Here is a 20578-nt window from a genome sequence, read left to right as displayed (position 1 = left end):
CAGAGCAAGACTCCGTCTCAAAAAAAAAAAAAAAAAAAGAAAGAAAAAAAAAAATGGGCTCGATGACCTTGCTCCCCTGACAGTGGTGCATTGGTAAATGTTCACCAGTCAGCTTTCAAAAGTAAATAAATCATAATGTTTAAAAAGGCTCTGATTTACAGGATTTGCTCATTTCCATGGGCAAATACTCCCACGGTGGCTGATCTCCACCAATTTCACTGGACATGGAGTTGGGAAGAAATGAGCACAATTGGCTCTCATGAGCCCTTTCCAACTGGCTCTGCACACCATTGCCCCCTACCCTCTGGGGCAAAGGGAGGATAACATGAGACAAGAGATACAAAAGTGCAGAGGGGCTGGGCGCGGTGGTGCACGCCTGTAATCTCAGCACTTTGGGAGGCTGAGGCGGGAGGATCAGTTGAGCCCAGGAGGTCGAGGCTGCAGTGAGTGATGATTGTGCCACTGCACTCCAGGCTGGGCAACAGCAAGACCTTGCCTCAAAAAAAAAAAAAAAAAGTGCAGAGGAAACTTCAGAATGCACTGCAGATGTGGAGCTGCAGCAAAGGGATCCCAGGGCACAGTCTGCCAGTGAGAGCCTCAGCCTCTAGTCCAGGAAGCAGGTGGTTGTGGGTTGTGGGTGCCCATATCAAGGGGCAGTTCATGAGCGTGATCCGGAGGAGCTCCTGGAATCCGAGAAGGCGGGAGAGCTGACTGGGCCTCCTGTGCTGGTATTGGCTGATACTTGCACACACATCCCATCCAGTTCCAGTGCTCCCTGAAACTGGAACAGGCAGGATAAAGGTTGGACCTCTGTGAAAGATCCCTTCTGAATGCAGATGCCAGCCCCAGGACACTGGGGCCAGCAGAGAGACCTCCAGAGAGATCCAAAACAACAGAGTCAACCCCCCTCCTCTCCACGTAAGTCCCAGGAGTTTCTACAGACACTAGCTCTACCACATGGGAATGGCAGAAATGACCTCTGAGGCCAGAGAGTCAGGAAGAGGGAAGTTGAGCCTCTGCCAATGGGAGAGGACAATGTCAAGGACCTGGAGGTAGAAAGCAGGAGGAGGCAGGAAAGGGGAGTTCCCTTCCTGATGCTCCCCCTCCCCGCACCCCCATAACTCAGGCCTTAAACAACTCTGTCCCACTGCTAATTATTAATAATAGGTATCATTTATTGAGCATGTACTATGTGTTAAGCTATTTACAAGCAATATTTTATTAATCCTCCAGAGAGGTAAGTATTTATTAGTCCTATTTTACAGATGAGGAAACTGAGGCATGGGGAAGGAAGTTAAGCATCATGTCCAACCAAAGTCCCACAGTTCCTGCAATTCAAATCCAGCCCTGACTCCAGGTCGTCCAGCTTCAGGGGTTCTGCTGGCTACTCCAGGGAAGGGTCAGGGCCAAGGCAGCCTCATCCAGGTTCCTGCAGTGAGCCCTTCCCAGTGATGGACAGGAGCCCCTCATAAACACCAGTCAGAGGGCTTCTGACCAGCCCCTGAGGACCCCCTCTCTCCTGGGCCGTGTGGCCTTAGGAAAGTCACTTTACCTGTTCCCTGGGCCTCACTTGTAGAATAGAGCTTTAGCTGCAACCAAGGGGGCATCTTGGTCACCAAATCAGGAGTCTCCACTTACAAAACCTGCCCAGAGGAATCCTAGAGGACCAGTCAGGAACCTCTGCATCCTTAATGCAAATTAAGGGATGGGCCTCTGAACTCTGCATAACTTCCCTGGTTCTCATCCTGTCCCTGGGGGATTGGAGGAGGTAGCAGGGTGGTTTGGCCAAGCGAGGCTATGAAAGTCACGGCTGTGAACTGAAGCCTCTGTTAAGGCCTCTGACACGCAGGAGCTTGGCTGGAGCTGGAGATGATGTTCTGGAGAATAGGGAACAGGTGCAAGAATGGGGTGAGGCCGACACTGCGGGGATCATTCTGGGCAGGCCAGACCCTCGGGAGGCGGTGCAGGCCTGAGCTGGAGCTCAGAGAGGCCTCCCCAGGTTCACATCTGCAGAGGAGCAGTGCTGGGGTCTGAGGCCAGGCTGAGTGAAGGCCAGGCAGGCAAGGAGGGCTACCAAGGGCAGCTGCCACCTGAGGCTGGGTCTTCAGCCAGTCGCCCCAGGACTGCCAGGCCTGAGGCAGCGAGAGCATCAGAGAAGCTGTAGAGCCTGGGGCCAAAGGCCCCTGCAGCCACACTTGGCCAGCAGAGGCCAGATGCATGACACATGTCCTTGAGCATTTTCCCTGTGCCAGCACCTTGTGCACACCATCCTCACGATGACCCTGCGAGGTGGGTCCGTGTGCCCCATTTCTCAGATGCGGAAAGTGAGGCACAGAGAGAGCTACACAGTTTGTTCAAAGTCGCACAGCCAGAAAGTGACAAAGCCGGGACTGGAATTCAGTTGGGCTTGACTCCAAATCCTTGCTCTAAGCCACTGTGCTACCCCACCTGCAGGGAGGGGAGTGGCCACTCTCCCCAGGTTACAAAGCCTGAGATCTGGCAGGGAGGAAGGGCCCTCGGCCTCCCACTTGGAGCTGGAGAATGCCTTGGGAAGGTGCCAAGCCCCCTGCACCACCTCCTGAGAAGGCAGCTCTGGGCCAGGGTGAGGTGTGGCCGCCAGGCAGGCCCGAGCTCTCCAGGAGAAGCTGTCCAGGGAGCAGGAGGCAGTGATGCGGAGCGGGAGGTGGGCTGCCCCGCACCTCGGGCCCCATGCCTGCTCCGCTGTGGTGTCCCGTTACGGCCAGCTCGGCGCTTCCCTGGTCACGCCACATTTAGCATTGCCGAGTGAGCAGGCGCCAGGACATCAAGAAGGGGTGGTGGGGACTCTTGAAGGGGTGGGAGAGCCTCCCACCAGGCCCCCACCTGGACCCCGACTTCCAGCCCCTCCACCACTGATCCCCTGTGGGGTCTTTGGGCAAATCCTGTGGGACTTTGGGCAAATTGCCTCCCCTCCTTTTCCCTGTTACCCCCTCTGTCAAACGAGGTTTATTGATGGTTTATTCAGCAAAGATGCGCCAACCCCAGCCTGGATACCACGGGGCCAATGAGGCCACCTCTCCCTCCCAGAGCTCCGGAAAGAGCACGGCCTGGGAACAGCACAGCTGCCCTGCTCTGGCTTGAGGGAGTCTTAGGTAGAAGGGGTGAGTGTACACCTCATGCTTTTCTTGATGCCTGGCCTCCCAGCTTAGCCTACCCCAACTTTGACTCCCACCCAATGAAGAAACCACAAGCAGAGTGCAGAGTCTACAGTCAGACAGACCAGAGTTCTTGCCCCTGGGTGACTTGGGCGAGTCACATAACCCCGCTGAGCCTCAGCGTCCTCATCCGGAAGGTGGGGTCAATAATGCTCCTTCCTCACAGGGTTGTTCTGATAGATCAATGAGAAAACCATCCAAATCGTTCACACAGTGGCCAGCCCAGGGCAGACCCTCAGCAAACTGTAGCATTTATCTTGGGCAAAGAGAAGTACATTTAAGAAGTACATTTAAGAGGAATTGCTCTTGCAGGTGGTAAAGGAAGGCAAAAAGCTGAGGATAGTAAGAGTGAGAGGCCGGGCACGGTGGCTAGGCTGTAATCCCAGCACTTTGGGAGGCCGAAGCAGGCAGATCATCTGAGGTCAGGAGTTGGAGACCAGCCTGGCCAAAATAGTGAAATCCCTTCTCTACTAAAAATACAAAAATTAGCCAGGCGTCATGGCATGTGCCTGTAGTCCCAGCTACTCTTGAGGCTGAGGCAGGAAAATCGCTTGAACTCAGGAGGTGGAGGTTGAAGTGAGCCGAGAGCATGCCACCGTACTCCAGCCTGGGCAACAGAGGGGGACTCCATCTCCAAAAAAATAAATAAATAAAAATAAAAACAAAAATACAAAAAATAGCCAGGTGTGGTGGTACAAGCCTGTAGTCCCAGCTACTCGGGAGGCTGAGGCAGGAGAATTGCTTGAACCCTGGAGGCGGAGGTTGCAGTAAGCCAAGATGACGCCACTGCACTCCAGCCTGGGTGACAGAGAGAGACTCCATCTCAAAAAAAAAAAGTGAGAACCACACTCACAATAATATTCATAATGAGAACTGGCATTTATGGGGCACTGACTGTGCACCAGGCACTGTGCTGAATGCTTTCTGCACATGATTTTGTTTGACACTCACAACATCTGTATGAGGTAGGGCCTGTCACTCTCCCAGTTAGATGATGACACTGAAGTTCAGAGAGCTTTGCTGGCACAGCTTGAGAGGAAGGGCCAACCCCGGCTTTGAGGCCTGAGTCCTCTTAACCACCCCACTGTGTTAGGGACAGGGTTCCCCTATGATTGCAGAAGGTCTGAGCAGAAAAAGCCCTCTGATATCATATACCCAAGCTTCTAGGTCTTCATGGGGAAACTGAAGCTCAGAAAGGGGCAGTAGCCTGCACAAAGTCACAGGTTAGAGTTTGGAGGACACAGGTGGAACAGCACTTGCCAGGTGCTGCAGTGTGGGCGGTGACATCCTCAGAGCCCGCTGGGCTCACAGGGCCTCCAGGCAACCGGGGGCCTTTGGGTCCCCAGTTACACACTGTGGTCACATCAGCCAGGCTGACCTGAGGGTCATTGCAGGACCAGCCTCTGCTGAGGGCTGGCTCACCTGCATGGAGGGGGTTGCTCCCACCCCAAGCATGAGTCTGACTCCCACACCAGCGCACTCTCCCCGCAGGACCACCGACTTGCCCAGTCACTGAATGGAGACCACCTGCTGTGGTCACCTTGCCAGGCCCTTCTCTGTAGACACAGGAGACCCATCTTGAGCCAGAGGCAGGGCCCAGCTGGGAGCCAGGGTTTCACTGGTCAGTTTCTGCAGCTGCAGCCTGAGATCAGCCAAGCCCCTCCTGAGGCTCCTACCTGGCTCGCTTTGCCCTTTCTCCACAGGGGTCTGATCTCTCTGCTCTGCTTTTCCAGACTGTTTCTCTTTCTCTCTCTCGCTCTCTCTCTCTGGTTCTCTCTCTCTCTCTCTCTGTCTCTCATCAGATGGCTGACTGGAGGCAGGGTCCCAGCCCAAGGATGGGGTTGGGGTGGAGGTGGCGAACCTGGGTTGGTCACCCCTGGCTGCGGGTCCTCACTCTCATGGCAGACGGCTTTCTTTGAGGCCAGGACTGGGTGATGGTGTCGCTACCCCCGCCGCAGTCTGACGTCACGCTGCCAGGCCCCACCAGACTGGAGGGCGAGCGCCAAGGGGACCTCATGCAGGCACCGGGCCTCCCAGGCTCCCCTGCCCCACAGAGTGTAAGTACCTGGCATCTGGGTCTGGGTTTAGGCCAAGGCCTGCGGCTGCCCAGGCAACAAGAAGACCAGTCACCTTGCCGCCCCCAGGGACCTTCCAGGGCCTGTCTTGTCCCCTCCACCAGCAAACAAGTCCTCAGGGACCCCAAGATCCAGAAGGGTCACTCCTCATCCCTTCAGTCTGAGACTGTCCCAGGGCTGTGAGTCCCATCAGATTTGGGGTACCCCAGGTTTCATGGCATGGTGCCCTCATGAAATCAGGGCTCCCAAGGGCAGGCTATTTCTTCTCCACCATTTAGGGTCTTCCCAGAGCTCAGCCATAGACCCCCTTTACCCGAGAACAGAGTAGGGTCCCAGCCAGTCCCCAGGCCTGGTTCAGCCTCCACTCACAGGCTCGCTACTCTCTGTCTACCCAGAAGCATGCCGGCTTCAGCTGCTCGTCATTTGTGTCCGACGGCCCTCCAGAGAGGACACCCTCACTGCCCCCACACAGCCCCCGCGTTGCATCACCAGGGCCCGAGCAAGTCCAGGGCCACTGCCCAGCCGGCCCCGGCCCCGGCCCCTTCAGGCTCTCACCCTCAGACAAGTATCCTGGCTTCGGCTTTGAGGAGGCCCCAGCAAGCAGCCCTGGGCGGTTCCTCAAGGGCAGCCACGTGCCCTTCCACCCATACAAGCGGCCTTTCCATGAGGACATCTTCCCAGAGGCCGAGACCACCCTGGCCCTCAATGGACACTCCTTTAAGACCCCAGGGCTGCTGGAGGCCTTCGAGGAGATCCCAGTGGACGTGGCGGAGGCCGAGGCCTTCCTGCCTGGCTTCTCAGGAGAGGCCTGGTGTAACGGGCTCCCCTACCCCAGCCAGGAGCATGGCCCCCAAGTCCTGGTGAGTACTAGTGGCCGGCGAGTGTCCCATCTCCCCGCTGTCCCAGTTCCTAGCAGCCTAGAGTCAGTCCTCTGAGACCCAAGTCCCACCTTCTCTTTGCAGACCTTGCCACTCAAGACCAGAGAGTTGGGGCCTCCTGGTCAGCTGGGGAGGGGGTGGTAGCCTGGCCAGCATGCAGGGCGGTGGGTGGGGGAGGTAGGCCAGGCTAAAGAAGCTGGCAGCTTCCCAGAGGCTCCTGAGTCAGGATTCCAGTGTGTGACTTCTCACTGTTTGTTTAAGTGTCAAGAATCTCCAGCCAGACCTACACGCCCATATGCAAATGTGACAAAAACACATTCCAGAGGCCAAGAGGAAGGGTTTGGGGAGGAGCCATAGTACGCAGTTTTTCCCTCCGCAGCCTTAGCATACAGAGTTGAGAGAGGACTTGAAGTCTGGAGGGACCCTTCCCGGCCCCATTCTTTGCCCGGAGTGGGGCCTGGGTGTATTCCTGGAAATGCCTTGGAGGGTTAGCACGTTCTTCCACAGCCTGACCTCCATAAGCGGTGTGAACCTGGGCAAGTCTTAATGTCTCTGAGCCTCATCTGAAAAGTAAGGTCAACATTACCTGTCTCATGGGATTGTTGCTTAGGGAAGAGAAAAGCTGAAGGGAACTTGCTCCCTGCTCCCCCGCTCTGGTTTGGAGGTCCCTGAGGCAGTGACTGAGTGGGCGTAGCCTCAGCAGTGCCTACTCCACATGCCCACCAGCCCCCCTCACCTCTTGCTTTCAAACAGGCCCCCATTCCAGCCCAGAGCCACCCCAACAAAGGCTTAGAAGGAAGATGGAGAAGGCAGTTGGGTCCTACCAGGTGTGGCCAAAACAGGACTTTATTCTGGCCCTTTGACCGCTTCTTCTCAGGCACCTTAAACATGACCACAGCCTACAGATAGGGCACCATCATCTCAGCTACTGCCCCCAAACCTCCATTCAATAACAGCTGCCAATCATTCTGCCAGGTGCTTTCTTTTTTTTTTTTTTGAGACTGAGTCTCGCTCTGTCGCCCAGGCTTGAGTGCAGTGGCGCAGTCTCGGCTCACTGCAAGCTCCGCCTCCCAGGTTCACGCCATTCTCCTGCCTCAGCCTCTCCGAGTAGCTGGGACTACAGGCGCCCACCACCACGCCCGGCTAATTTTTTTTTTTTTTGTATTTTTAGTAGAGACGGGGTTTCACTGTGGTCTCGATCTCCTGACCTCGTGATCCGCCCGCCTCGGCCTCCCAAAGTGCTGGGATTACAAGAGTGAGCCACCGTGCCCGGCCAGGTGCTTTCTTTCAAGTGCCCCCATTTAATCCCCTCAACAACACTCTAGAAAGTTCCCACCATACCCATGTTGCAGATGAGGAAACTGAGGCTCATAGAGGCCAAGTGACTTGCCCAGGGTGTCTCCTAGCCCGCACACGGTGAGGCTGAGACTGAGTTCACACTCTTACCCTCCCACACACGGAGAAGAGCTCCAGAGACACACAGCTATCTGGTCGACTTGCTGGGTGACCTTGGGTATATTGCTTCCCCTCTTTGGGCTCAGCCCCATCATCTGTCAAATGAAGGGGTTGGACACAAGTGCTCTTGGCCCTTCTAGGCCTGAGATTCTATGATTATGGCAATCTCTGCATCAACAACCTCAGGGCACACTCAGAGAGAGGTCACAGCTGATTTGCCCCTCTGGGCCCAGATGCTGGTTTCCCAAGGCCCCTGGTAACCCCAGGAAGCGCAGTCCGCCTCCTCCAGGGCTTGTCCACCTTCCAGGGCCTAGCTGCACACCCTCCTGTCCATACTCACGGGAGAGATCTGCACTAGGCCCTGGGACTCTGTGCCGGCCTCTCACGCATGGGAAGGCGGAGTCTGGCCATCATGGCTGGCAGCAGCTGGAGGTTCCCCATGCCCAGCGTGAGAGCATCCACAGGACTCACGCAGGCCAGCAACTGTGTAGACTCCCTGGAGCAGGGAGCAAAAGCTCTGCATCAGGGATGGCCAGGAGTCAGAGCAGAGAGGAGTTACTAGCCCCATCCAGAGATCCTGCTGGAGCTTCCTGGGGCTATACAGGGGAGGAAACAGAAGGGACCCAGGGCCACAGCTGGACCAGCCTGTCTGGCCACTACCCATGCTCCCCTCACCATGGATCCTCAGGGAGAGTTCTGGAGCTGTGACCTTTTCCTGGTGTCCTCTGCACACCTACTCGGAGGGTCTGAGGCCTCTGAGCCAGGCGTGTCGAGTGAGGTCAGCACCGCACCCTTGTGCTATTCCAGATCCCTGTCCCTACCCCAGCACAAGTCTCCCTGACTTCTCAGGACAGCCCAGCCTCAGCCTCTCCCCTGCCATGAGGGGAGGGGTAGGGACTGATGTCAGTTCCAGCCCTGGCTCTACCACTAAATTGCTGAGTTCCCTTGGGAAAATCCCTGCCCTTCTCTGTTCTCTGTTGTTCTCCAGGAATAAGCTTTGGGGGAGGCAGAATAGGGGTTGCTTTTATGTAAGGTTCAAGACACAGGAAAGAGGAAGGGAGAAAATAAGGCCTAACGGCTAGTCATCTGCTTTCTCTTCCAGCAGGGTTCAGAGGTCAAGGTCAAGCCCCCAGTTCTGGAGAGTGGTGCTGGGATGTTCTGCTACCAGCCTCCCTTGCAGCATATGTACTGCTCCTCCCAGCCCCCCTTCCACCAGGTGGGTCTGGGGCAAGTGGGCCTGCTTCTCCCAGGTCTCAGGATATCGTGTCTGTGTATGTGGTGTGTGGGTGTCTGTGTGATGGTGTGTGTTCACCAGGATGGGCAGGTAAGGACAGCAGGTCCCTGAACCTTAGGCTTGGCCACGGCAAGTGGCGGGAGTAGTTAACGGGAAGAGAAGCAATTGCCCTCCTCCAGGGGTGGGCTTGTCTGAGTCCCTGGCAAGGCCTGAGAGGCCTCAGATAAGAATGTGGGGCTGAGATGGAGGCAGGGCTGTGATGTGAGTCAGAATGGGGGAAGGAGGAGAGATGCCCCAGACAGAGAGAGGGGCAAAGAGGAGTGTGTGGTGTGAAACACAGGCCGAGCAGGGTGAGGAACAAGGGCTTCTGTATAGTCAGCCACCATCTTGCTATGTGACCTTGGCCTCCAACTTCTATTAGCCTAGAGAGGGTGGGCACCCGGTGTGGGCTTAGGGGACCTTCCCACCCAGAGGACTCCAAGTCCCCATCATCTTCAGCCCTTTCCTCCTTTCCCAGCTTCAGCTCCTCCCAAGTGAATAGGATGCCAAGTAATGGCCCCACACTGGCATGGGATGGAGGAGTTTTAAAGGAGAAAGAAAAGAGCCCCAGAGCAGCCAGGCAGCTCCCAGGAGTCACCAGGCAAGACAGAGCAAGTGGCTGCCCAGCGCCCAGCTCCATCCACCTGCAGCCTGGCACTGAGACAGGCCCTGCCTGTGGAGCAGGTTCTACACCCGGCTCTCTGGCACTGGCCCTGATCTCAGCCAAGCCAGGGAGGAAGGCAAGGGAGAGGGGCTGGATCAGACTGCCAGCTTTGCAGGGAAAAGAAAGAGATAGAGGGAAGCAAAGAGAAGGCATGAGAGGACATCCTCTCTGCCGTGAGGGGCCTGGGTGGAATGGCCGAAGCTATCCTGAGGCTCATGGTCTGACCCAGGGTAAAGGATGTCTCTGAGGCAGGGACAGAGATTGAGCCATAGAAGGACTAAGGGGCCCCCAGACCTTAAATGACCTCACCATGCCTGGCCCTGCTTTGATGGCCTCTGCAGTCTGCACCCCCTGTCAATAAGATGGCCGCACCCAGGGCTTTATGGAGCCTGGACAGAGGGTGACTCAGGCACTAAATGTCTCTTGGGTGACCTGGAAAGAGCTCTTCAGCCCGGAGCAGCTGGGGGAGTCAGAGTCTCCTACCCCCATCCCCCATAAAACACCATCCGTGGCACCACAACCACTCCCTTTGCCGTTAAACCACCTCCTACCCCGACCTGTCCACCACCATGACTGGCCCTTTCAAAGAGCCACTGAAACTCATAAAAGGTGGCAGTGCCCAGCAAACGCCCAGGCTGGACATCCCGCTTCCGGCCCAGCTGCTCCAGGAGATAGACGGGCACGGGGAGCACCTTCCTGGAAGGGTGCAGAGGCCGAGCGCTTCACTTCATATTCTCCCTGCAGGGTCCCGTCACCATAGCAACCAGAGCATCGCAAGGGCTGAGAGGAAGGAGCTGGAGGAAGGGGGTTTTAAGGCCTCTGAGATCCTGAATTACAGGGTGTGGATCTCCTCACGGCCCCTCAGACAGCTCTGCGTTGGGAGTGATGGGGCCCATGACCCGGGAGGGAAGAATCTGGCCAGAGCCCCTTCTCTGGATGTATATAAATGGGCAGGGGAGCCCTCCTGGGAAAGGCTGGGTACCATGCAATCACTCTGCACCTTTTGACCTCCTCAGTACTCGCCAGGTGGCGGTAGCTACCCCGTACCCTACCTGGGCTCCTCACACTATCCGTACCAGCGAATGGCACCCCAGGCCAGCACCGATGGGCACCAGCCTCTCTTCCCAAAACCCATCTATTCCTACAGGTACATTTTCCACTCTCCGGGGATGGGAGGAGGAGGGGAGCGAGAGGGCCCCTGGGAACACTGAGGCATGGAATCCTCTGGGTCTACCAGTAATGGCAGTGGGCGGAAATCATACCAGTGGACTTCCAGAAGATGCTGGAGAGAGGGTTCCTGCATGGAGGAAGGGGCATAGACTGGATCACCTCTGACCCTTCATCTAAGCCTGGGGAGTCATGTCTGTGACTTGACTCAGCAGATGCTGGGGCCCTGTGGTGAGCCTGCCAAGGTCTCGCCTCCTAGGGCCCAGGGCCTGGATCTGCGAATTTAAGGGGGATGCTTGCTGCCTTCCCTGTGCCTCACCAGAAACAGAGGGAAGCCCCCCTCAAAGCTCTACTGGAAGGAAATGGGGGATGAGGCCTGCAGATGTGACTCAGCTATCCACCATCTGCCAGATCTGGTGGGACTTCTCTGGGGCTGGGCTCTTAAGTGTCAGCAGACCCAGCCTGTCTGGGAGACCCTTCCATCTGTCCTTTCATTCATCCAACCAACAGTGACACTTGACCAAATATGTGTCAGGCCCTGCATGGGATCGGGTCATCAGCTAGTGTGAGCTGAGGGGGAAGGGAGAGGAACTTAAGCATCAGCCACGAGTGCAGAGAAGGGCTTTGTGAAAGCCAGGGTCGTTCACTGAAAGACATACACGCAGCCCTTGGAGTCCAGCAGAAATGAGTTCCAGACCAGCTCTGGAACTGACTAGCATGAAACCTCAGGGAAGTTACTTAATCTCTCTGAGCCTCTATTTATTCTTCTTTAAAAAAAAAAAAAGAAATGTCAGGGGTGGGGGGCAAGGGGAGGGACAACGTCAGGAGAAATACCTAATGTAGATGACGGGTTGATGAGTGTAGCAAACCCACCATAGCACGGGTATACCTATGTAACAAACCTGCACGTACTGTACGTGTATCCCAGAACTTAAAGTATAATAAAAAAGAAATAAAAATATAAGACTTATAAGATTCAAAAGAAAAAAATGTCAGGGTTCGGGGTAGCAGTTCAGGCTGTTGGAAGTATTAAGTAAGAGAATGTAGGTACTGTGCTTGGTACATTGCAGAGGCTCAAGAAACCTTAGTTCCCTCCCTACTCTCCCACATTCATGCAATTGGCTGAGGACTGACTAGTAATGACAGCTTCCATTTAATGAGTGCCTTCTATGTGACAGGCACCATCCTTAATCCTAACAACTCTGAGGTAGCTATTACTTTCTTCACTTCAAAGTTGAGGAAACTGAAGCTCAGAGAGGGTAAGGCATTCACCCAAGGTCACACAGCCAGAGAGTAACTAGGCCAGGATGGCCACCCAGGTTTCTCAGATTCCACGAGACCCTCGCGCGTCTGTAATTCCTGACTTCCGTGTCCACTTCAATGGACACCTTCTCATTCCCTCCCCTTTCAACTCCAACCCCATAGAGCCTCTCACCAGGGGTGGGGGGCTTGGGGTGGGCTCAGGACCCAGTCAGAGGTTCGGACTCTCAGGGCTTTCTCTGTCTTCAGCATCCTCATCTTCATGGCCCTTAAGAACAGTAAAACTGGGAGCCTTCCCGTCAGCGAGATCTACAATTTTATGACGGAGCACTTTCCTTACTTCAAGGTGAGCCCAAGATTCCTCCCCATCCCATCACCCCCAAGTCCTAGACAAGCCAGGCCTCTCTGAGCACAGGCTTCAGTCTGGAGGTGGGAGAAGAATTAGAACGAAAGCCAGGAGAGGGCTCACCCCCACCATGCTTTCCGTTGTCTCCACCTCAGAAGGACGGAGTTCCTACAAAAGGGGCTCCAAGTGGGGAACAGAGAGCCCAAGCGGCTCATCCAAGGTTGCACAGCGGACAGGAGTCAGACCTTCTGCTGAGGAAGGTGGACATGGTAGCACCGATGGGCCTCAGGGAGCATCCACCTACCCCAAGTGGGAAGAGAAAGTTGGAGAAGAAATGAGACACTATTGCTACCCCGACCCCTGGGATGCTGTGGGGCTGGAGAAGCTGGTCAGCCACGGTGACTGGGAGGTCGGGGCTGAAGAAGCCATTGCCTTCCAAGGTGAGATTAGGATCTGCCTCTGTGGGTGGCAGGCTCAGCTGCAGTTCTGCCAGAAAGCGGGGTGTGGGCTTCCCAGGCTTTGAGTGTCCCAGGCTGGCTCACCTGACTCTCCCCCAACCCCTTGGGCAGAATCTCATTTCTATCATTCACAGAAGGGGCTTCTGGGAGCCTTACCCAGCTCCCTCTCTAGAGGCAGGACAGGGGCTCTTCTCCCAAGGTGGACAGACACATCAGACAGGGTGGTCCATTCCCCCAAGGTCGCACAGTAGATGGGATCAGTTACTGGATCCCGCTGTTTGGCTTTGCACACCCCTCTCTGAGTGCCACCTAGACCCTCCAGCACAGACCCCCTTCTCCTGGGATGCGTGTCAGGGAGACCAGAGATTGTGTGTGAGGAGTGCCTTCTCCAAGCCCTATTAGACACAGATCTCATCTGTCACCCAGGCAGTGGGCAGTTGCTGAAATCCAGGTAATCCAGATCTCAGCTCCACCTGCCAGGGGCTGATTCCTGCCCCCACCATCTATGGTCCTGCCTGGGGATAATTTGACGCTTGATGTTTAAATAAGTTTATCCTGCTGGGCTGCAGTCAGATGGGGAGTGGGCAAGATGGCCAGAGTGGAAAAGTGTGTTGATCCACCAGAGGTTCTGGAAGGGAAAGAGGGAGGGAGGTGAGTCGTCCCTGGAATTCAAGAAGCATCAAAACCTGAATTCAGGGCTGCCCCCCATACCCCAACAGGTCAGGGGCTGAACTCTCCCTAACCCCTAAAGCTTTTGGAGGGTCTTCTAGGGTTTCAAGGGGCCAGGGCAGAGAGACGGAAAAGCCCAGTCCTCTCAGCCTTCCTTTCCCCACCAGCTCCTGGCCTGGCCCCCAGCCCCTCCCTGCATCTCATCTTCCTGGCTTAATTATTTTTCCTGGGAGCCATGTAATCCCTGTTTTATGGGGCTGAGGAGTGAAGAGGTCTAACAGCTTTTTGTTCCCTTTGGTTCTAGTTGTTGTTTTTAGCCACTTGCATCACTCCCTCACTCCTGAGTTTACATTTGATCTCAGAGAGAAAGCATCTGTGAGGATGGGATGGGCCCCAGATTGTGAGACAGGCCCTATGGGGTGACCTGGGCAGGGCCCTTAGCTGGGGGACAGAGTTGGAAGCTAAGCTCTGCCACTGCCTCCTTGTGTGATCCAGGGCTAGGCCCTTTCTTCTCTGAACCTCAGTTTCCCAGTCTGTAAAGTGGGTCAGATCTGTTGGCACATAGATTCCTTCTGACTCTGACAGTTCCCCTGTGACCCACGTAAGGAAATTCCTTAGTTCAAAGATTCCCCACCTCTTTCTATCTCTCACTTCCCTTTTGAAGATAATTTTTCTGGGCAAGGATAGACTGGACCCTGGAGTGGCCAGCACTCATGCCCAAGGCAGCTGCTGTGGGCGTCCCGTAGCCCCATGAGTCAGGGATGTGGGACTGGGGAAGTGTCCAGCCACTGGACGTAATTGTTAGTGCTGACCATCCCTCTTCCAAACAGGAAGTGGCTGGGGTGGGGGCTGCCCTGGCATCCCAAAGTCACAGATTTATGGGGCCATAAAAGGCCCCAGTGCCCATTAACTCCGCCCATGGGGCAACGTGGCCTTAACTCCTAGTGGAGACTGTGGTAGGAGTCGAAGGTGAATCCCTAGTTGGCTGGTCTGGTGGCTCAAGAATCCTCCCTGGTGACCCTGGCAGCCTTAGGGGTCATCTCAACCAGCAACCTGCCCCAGGCCAGCTGCCCCCAAGAAAGGCTGCACCAGGTCCTGCCAGCCACTTGGAGTGACGCTGGCATCAGGACCCAGTTCTGCTGGGCGTGATTCAGCTTGGCTGCTCCCTGGGGCAAGTGAGCTGAGGAGGAGGGAGTGGCTGCCCCTCATTAAGCAGAAACTTTGGGCTGAAAGGGGGAGGGGCCAGGGAATGAGGGCGAAGGAGCCCCACCGGCCAGAGCGAGTGCCCTACCCACAGTGAGCCCCTGCTGAGCTCAGGGCTGTCACAGAGCCTGGAACAGAGCTGGAGGTGGGCGGGCAGGGGGCCCACTAGCACTCCCGCCACCGCCTCTCACCCAGCTGAGTCAGCCTAATGGTTTTTACAACCCTCCCTGGGCACAATTACCGCACTGGTGACATGACCAGGCCTCTTAATGGGTGTTTATTCTATTGGCACGAGCACCCCCCAACACTGCCTGAGGGCTGGTCTCCCCACCAGGGCACACCCCCTGGGCACACTCATGCAAACACTCACACCCACACGTCATACAATCATGGCTACCCACAGTCACACCCAGAGAGACTTTCTCACACACGGCCATCCTCACAGTCGAAGAATTCATGGACCCATGAAGGAGTATCCAGGAGACATTGTTTATGCCAGGGTGACACACTTAGGGACGTGTGCACATGCTCATACGCACTGTCCCTTCATATACCAAACCTACTTAGACACACAAACATATGTGCAATGCACACACCACACACGCCCACTCACCAACCTCGCCCATCTCTTTTCTCCCAAGTTAGTCCCAGAGGGGATAAGGCAGACCCAGGAGAGGAGCATTCTTCCCCTAATTCCCGTCTAAAGCCAGCCACAAGACCTCAGAGTGATAAGTTCCCCTTCCACAGAGAGGTCCAAGCACAGGCATGGAGACCCAGCGGGGAGTGGCTCAGCTTCAGATGGGAGAGTGTTGGGGGCCAGAAAGCCTCTGTAGCGCCCACCAGCCCTGGCTTTCTGAATCACCTCGGCAGTCCTCTGAGGGGTCAGGAAGGGATGCGAGTGGGATGAAGGCAGATTTGAGATGAAAATAACTTGGGGTCAAGGTTCCTGTTCATCCCTCCCCTACCACCGAAGGGTACCAAGCAAGGGCTGGGTGCTGAGGAGGACAACAATCCCCAGAGTGGGCGGCAGCTCTGTGTCCAGAGGGGAAACAGGAGTGTTCTAGAACCCAGACCTGACGCCCGCTCTGGCTCCCTGAGCCTGGCCTGAATGCTTGTCTTGCTCTGTTCCGGCAGACGGCGCCTGATGGCTGGAAGAATTCTGTCCGGCACAACTTATCACTCAACAAGTGCTTCGAGAAGGTGGAGAACAAATCGGGAAGTTCCTCCCGCAAGGGCTGCCTGTGGGCCCTCAATCCAGCCAAGATTGACAAGATGCAAGAGGAGCTGCAAAAGTGGAAGAGGAAAGACCCCATTGCTGTACGCAAGAGCATGGCCAAGCCAGGTGAGGCTGGCCGGGCCACACAGGGAAGGGCCCAGGGTACCCATGAGCCAAAAAAAAAAAAAAAAAGAGCGAGAATCAGAGAACGAGGCAAGGCCCCGAGTGAGGGTTCCAGGCTGGGGAAGGCTGTGGAGGAGAGAGGTCTCATGGTGTTCTTTCTCTCTTGGGCCTTTCAGAAGAGCTGGACAGCCTCATTGGAGACAAGAGAGAAAAGCTGGGCTCCCCACTCCTGGGCTGTCCGCCCCCTGGGCTGTCCAGCTCAGGCCCCATCCAGCCCCTGGCACCCCCAGCTGGCCTTTCCCCACCGCTGCACTCACTCCACCCAGCTCCAGGCCCCATTCCTGGCAAGAACCCCCTGCAGGACCTACTTGTGGGGCACGCACCCTCCTGCTATGGGCAGACATACTTGCACCTCTCACCAGGCCTGGCCCCTCCTGGACCCCCGCAGCCATTGTTCCCACAGCCGGGCGGGCACCTTGAGCTGCGGGCCCAGCCAGGCACCCCCCAGGACTCGCCTCTGCCTGCCCACACCCCACCCAGCCACAGTGCCAAGCTACTGGCCGAGCCTTCCCCAGCCAGGACTGTGCATGACACCCTGCTGCCAGATGGAGACCTTGGCACTGACCTGGATGCCATCAATCCCTCACTCACTGACTTCGACTTCCAGGGTGAGCTGGGGGTGGGAAAGGGAAGGTGGGACAGGACTGGAGAGGGGCACCTGGCAGTGGGACTCATCCTCTCCAAGTCTCCAGGCTGCAGCCTGCAAGTGGCTGGGTTTCTGGTCAACTGAAGCAGAGGAGGCCGGACCTGGCAGGGGGAGCTTCCCACTTGCTCTCTGCCATCCAGAGAATGGGGAAAGAGGGATGTCCTTGCCCCTGTCTCCCTCCTCCTGGTGCTCCAAACATGGTCCAACTGAACTCATCATCAAACCACTCTTGGCAGGGCACGGTGGCTCACGCCTGTAATCCCAGCACTCTGAGAGGCTGAGGTGGGCAGATCGCCTGAGGTCAGGCATTCGAGACCAGCCTGGCCAACATGGAGAAACATGGTCTCTATTAAAAAATGCAAAAATTAGCTGGGCATGGTGGCCCGCACCTGTAATCCCAGCTACTCAGAAGGCTGAGGCTAGAGAATCACTTGAACCCGGGAGGCGGAGGTTGCAGTGAGCCAAGATTGTGCCACTGCACTCCAGCCTGGGTGACAGAGTGAGACTCCGCCTCAAAAACAAACAAACAAACACAAAACCACTCTCAGCTCTGGACAGACTGCAAAGGGCTCCATGTTCTATTGTATACTCGGTTGTGAGTGACCAGTAGTCTGAACATTCTCGGATGCATTTGCATTTTATCAAGTTCATCTTCTAAAGCAGAAGGAGAGAGACTCTACCCTAGAGGAAGAGTCTCAGAGCTGGGCAAGTCCTGGAGAGATTTGGAGATAGGAGTTTGGGGAGGGTTCTACCCATTCCACTGCATCTTGGCTGCTCCATCTCTGCAGATGGCTAAGCCACCCATTCCCGTCTAAATTCCAGTGCACCCCAGGCCCTGATACTGGCCACAGGAGGTTTGGAACGGGGTGATGACACAGGCCTCAGACTGTGTGTGCACAGGGGTGGGGTACATTCACAAGCTGATGGAGGCAGCCTGTCCTCAGAGAGCTCCCAGCCTGATGGGGAGACAGCCCAGGTTTGGGAAGCTATTAGAAAAGTGCACATAGATCCTCAGCCCGGTCCAGAAGTGGGGAGCAGGGCTCAGTCAGCCTCAGAGGAAGCTGTAGACATGTGGGATACGAAAAACATTTACTTGATCCCCTGCTAGGCATCAGGCATCAGGCTGGCTGCTCTCCATGTGCTTTCTCATCTGGGCCTAGAGGATAGGAAGGATTATTAAACCTGCTTCATGGAAGCACACAGAGGCTTGAGAACTTACTCTGGGTCATTTAGCTAGAAAGAGGGAGAGTTGGGACTGGAACCCAGGCAGCCAAATCCAGTCCAGGGTTTAGTCAGGCCCTCTCTCTCCAGAGCTTGCAGCCTGGATACCCAGTGCAGGAGCCCCAGGCCCTGGCCAGCCATGATGAGGGTCCACAGGTGGCAGCACTGTTTGCTCCTCGGACTCAGGTGTGCATCCTGGCTCTGCTCCCATTCCCTGGGCCCTGCAGTGGAGGAGACCCAGGGAGCCATGCCCATCCATCCCATTAGGTCCAGAGTACACTGCCGGAAGCTCCTTGATCCGGGCTGCAAATCTACCTTCCTTGGGAGACTGGGCAGGAGCCAGCGTTCACTCCCGAGTGCACAACATTGGTATCCCCGCTGTCAGCAGGCATCAACCCCTCCCCAATGCCCACCCCCCAAAAAGAACCACAGAGGTCATCTAGATCGATGGCTTTCAGATTGTGCTACACGGGAGGAGGAATCTGAGGCTGAGAGGTTCAGCAACTGCCTGGGGTCACAAGCTAGTGCCAGGCTCTGTTCCTAGCACATGTCACCCTGACCCCTGCTCTCTGCAGCACGTGAAAGCTGACAGGGAGGAGGGGCCAGACAGGGCTCCTCTGGTACCTCCCAGTGACACCTGTTCTCTCCTTCCCCATCTAGGAAACCTGTGGGAACAGTTGAAGGATGACAGCTTGGCCCTTGACCCCCTGGTACTGGTGACCTCATCCCCGACATCATCTTCGATGCCGCCACCCCAGCCACCACCCCACTGCTTCCCCCCTGGGCCTTGTCTGACAGAGACAGGCAGTGGGGCAGGTGACTTGGCACCCCCGGGCAGTGGGGGCTCTGGGGCACTGGGTGACCTGCACCTCACCACCCTCTACTCTGCCTTTATGGAGCTGGAGCCCACGGCCCCTGCAGGCCCCTCTGTGTACCTCAGCCCCAGCTCCAAGCCCATGGCCCTGGCATGAGCTGTGCCCAGCATCGTCGGCTCCAGCGTTTGCCTGGCCTGGAAGTCCTGGCTGGCCGCCCACATCGGGCTCATCTTAAAGGTCAAGGAAGGAAAATACTACCTGTCCCCTATGCCACTAAGCCAATGTATGTGTTAGCTGGTAGCTGGGGGCACAGAGGACATCACCTGGGGTGCTGCCTCTCACACATTTCTGCCATGTGGTGGCCCAGCTCCTCACCCAGGGCCCCCAAAGAGCAAGTGTCTGGGCAAGAAGAAAATGCACTGTCCCTAACTCACACTCATCCACACTTAAGCCCTCGTGCACACACACGAATTATTCAGATGTACACCCACCCACATATCTTACAGCCAGAGGAACCAGCACTCCATCACTGAGAGGCCGACTTCGTTTCTGGGGCAACTGAGAGCTGAGGGCTTTGCTTACCAAAAGCTCAGGGCCCTGTACCAGGCCAAAGATCCCCCCAGACCCCCATTCTGACATCCATATGCTCTGCCGGCCTGGCCCCACCGTCATTTTCTTTCCCAGAAGCTCCCTGTATTTATTCCCCCATCTTCATCCCAACAGCCCAGCAAGAAGGAGGACATAGACAGCCCCTCCCTGGGTTGTCTGTGGACCCCCCAAGGAGCTGCTAATTGGCAGCACCTGCTCAGCCAGGCTCTACCCATCCTTAGTACATGCTCTGTCCAGCTTTCCCCAGGGTGACATACAGAAGGGGCAACATCTACCCGGGCACCAAACTGAGCCCAATTCCGAAGCAGTGTTTGGAAAAGCCCTTGCCCTCGGAAACTTGAACATGTCCTTTTGCCCGAGTCCCGGGTGCAGGAAGTGCCCCTCCAGGTCACCACAATCTCACTCCTCCTCCAGAAAGAAAAGTTCACATAGTTTAGGTCCCGGCTTAACTCTACTTATGATGGTTCAACTTACACTTTTTCAACTTTAAGATGGTGCAAAAGCAATACACATTCATTGTGTTCCTCGACTTAGGATGCGGTTATGTCCAATAAACCCACCGTAAATTGAAACCACCGAAAGTCAAAAACCACTTTCGAATTACAATGTTTCCCACTCATGATGGGTTTCTCCGGATGTAGCCCCATGGTAAGTTGAGGAGCACCTGTTAGTTACTTCCAACTGTCTCAGGCAACCTGGGCATTCAGGAGAAAAGCCTGGCACAGGGTGGCAGGGAAGCACACATGCAAAGCACCCCCGCTTTGACTGCTTGGCAGACCTAGGGTGCCCAGGAAGCACAAGGGATACCCCTGGCCCTGCGGGGTGTGGCCCAGGTGCCTGCCATGAGCCTGACCCCACCAAGGTGGAACCTCAGCCCACCCTGGGTCTGGGGGTGACGAGAACTTCCAGAGGTTGGCCCCAGGCTCATAGGAGGCATAAGCAGATCGTGCGATGGCTTGTCATTGTCCCCTGTCCTGGAACAATAAAGCAAGTGCCTTGTGGTCTCACTACCAAGCTTCCATTTCTGGCCTCCTCTCCCTAAGGAAAATGGCCAGGCCACACTGATGGCAGATGCCCTGGGCCTGTGACATCCCTGTCACCCTCACCCAGAACTGGGAAGTTTCTAATCCAAAGAGTGAGGCATCTAGGAAAACTTCTGAGGAGCAGGTGGGCAGGGCCTCTTCCCAGGAGAACTTCCAAAGAGATGCAGGGAAGCAGCTGCCCTGGCCAGAGGAATGGAGGGGAT

The 20578-nt window shown here is 56.0% G+C and overlaps 1 protein-coding gene across 1 annotated transcript in view; it reads left to right on the top strand.

The window, feature by feature from the left end:
* FOXN1 (forkhead box N1) overlaps positions 1-20339 on the top strand; it is a 31370-nt gene extending 11031 nt beyond the window's left edge. The window contains exons 2-9 of the mRNA XM_055257558.2: positions 5115-5251; positions 5665-6129; positions 8708-8818; positions 10556-10686; positions 12216-12312; positions 15777-15984; positions 16158-16649; positions 18569-20339. Coding sequence (XP_055113533.2) covers positions 5129-5251; positions 5665-6129; positions 8708-8818; positions 10556-10686; positions 12216-12312; positions 15777-15984; positions 16158-16649; positions 18569-18879 — 1938 coding nt within the window. The 5' untranslated portion in view covers positions 5115-5128 and the 3' untranslated portion in view covers positions 18880-20339. The remainder of the gene's footprint in view (positions 1-5114; positions 5252-5664; positions 6130-8707; positions 8819-10555; positions 10687-12215; positions 12313-15776; positions 15985-16157; positions 16650-18568) is intronic.
* Positions 20340-20578: the final 239 nt, after the last annotated feature.

Source organism: Symphalangus syndactylus, chromosome 20, assembly GCF_028878055.3.
Source record: "Symphalangus syndactylus isolate Jambi chromosome 20, NHGRI_mSymSyn1-v2.1_pri, whole genome shotgun sequence".
NCBI classification, from domain to species: domain Eukaryota; kingdom Metazoa; phylum Chordata; class Mammalia; order Primates; family Hylobatidae; genus Symphalangus; species Symphalangus syndactylus.
The sequence above is the reverse complement of the archived record's forward strand: the minus strand, read 5'-3'. Positions and strand labels throughout refer to the sequence as shown.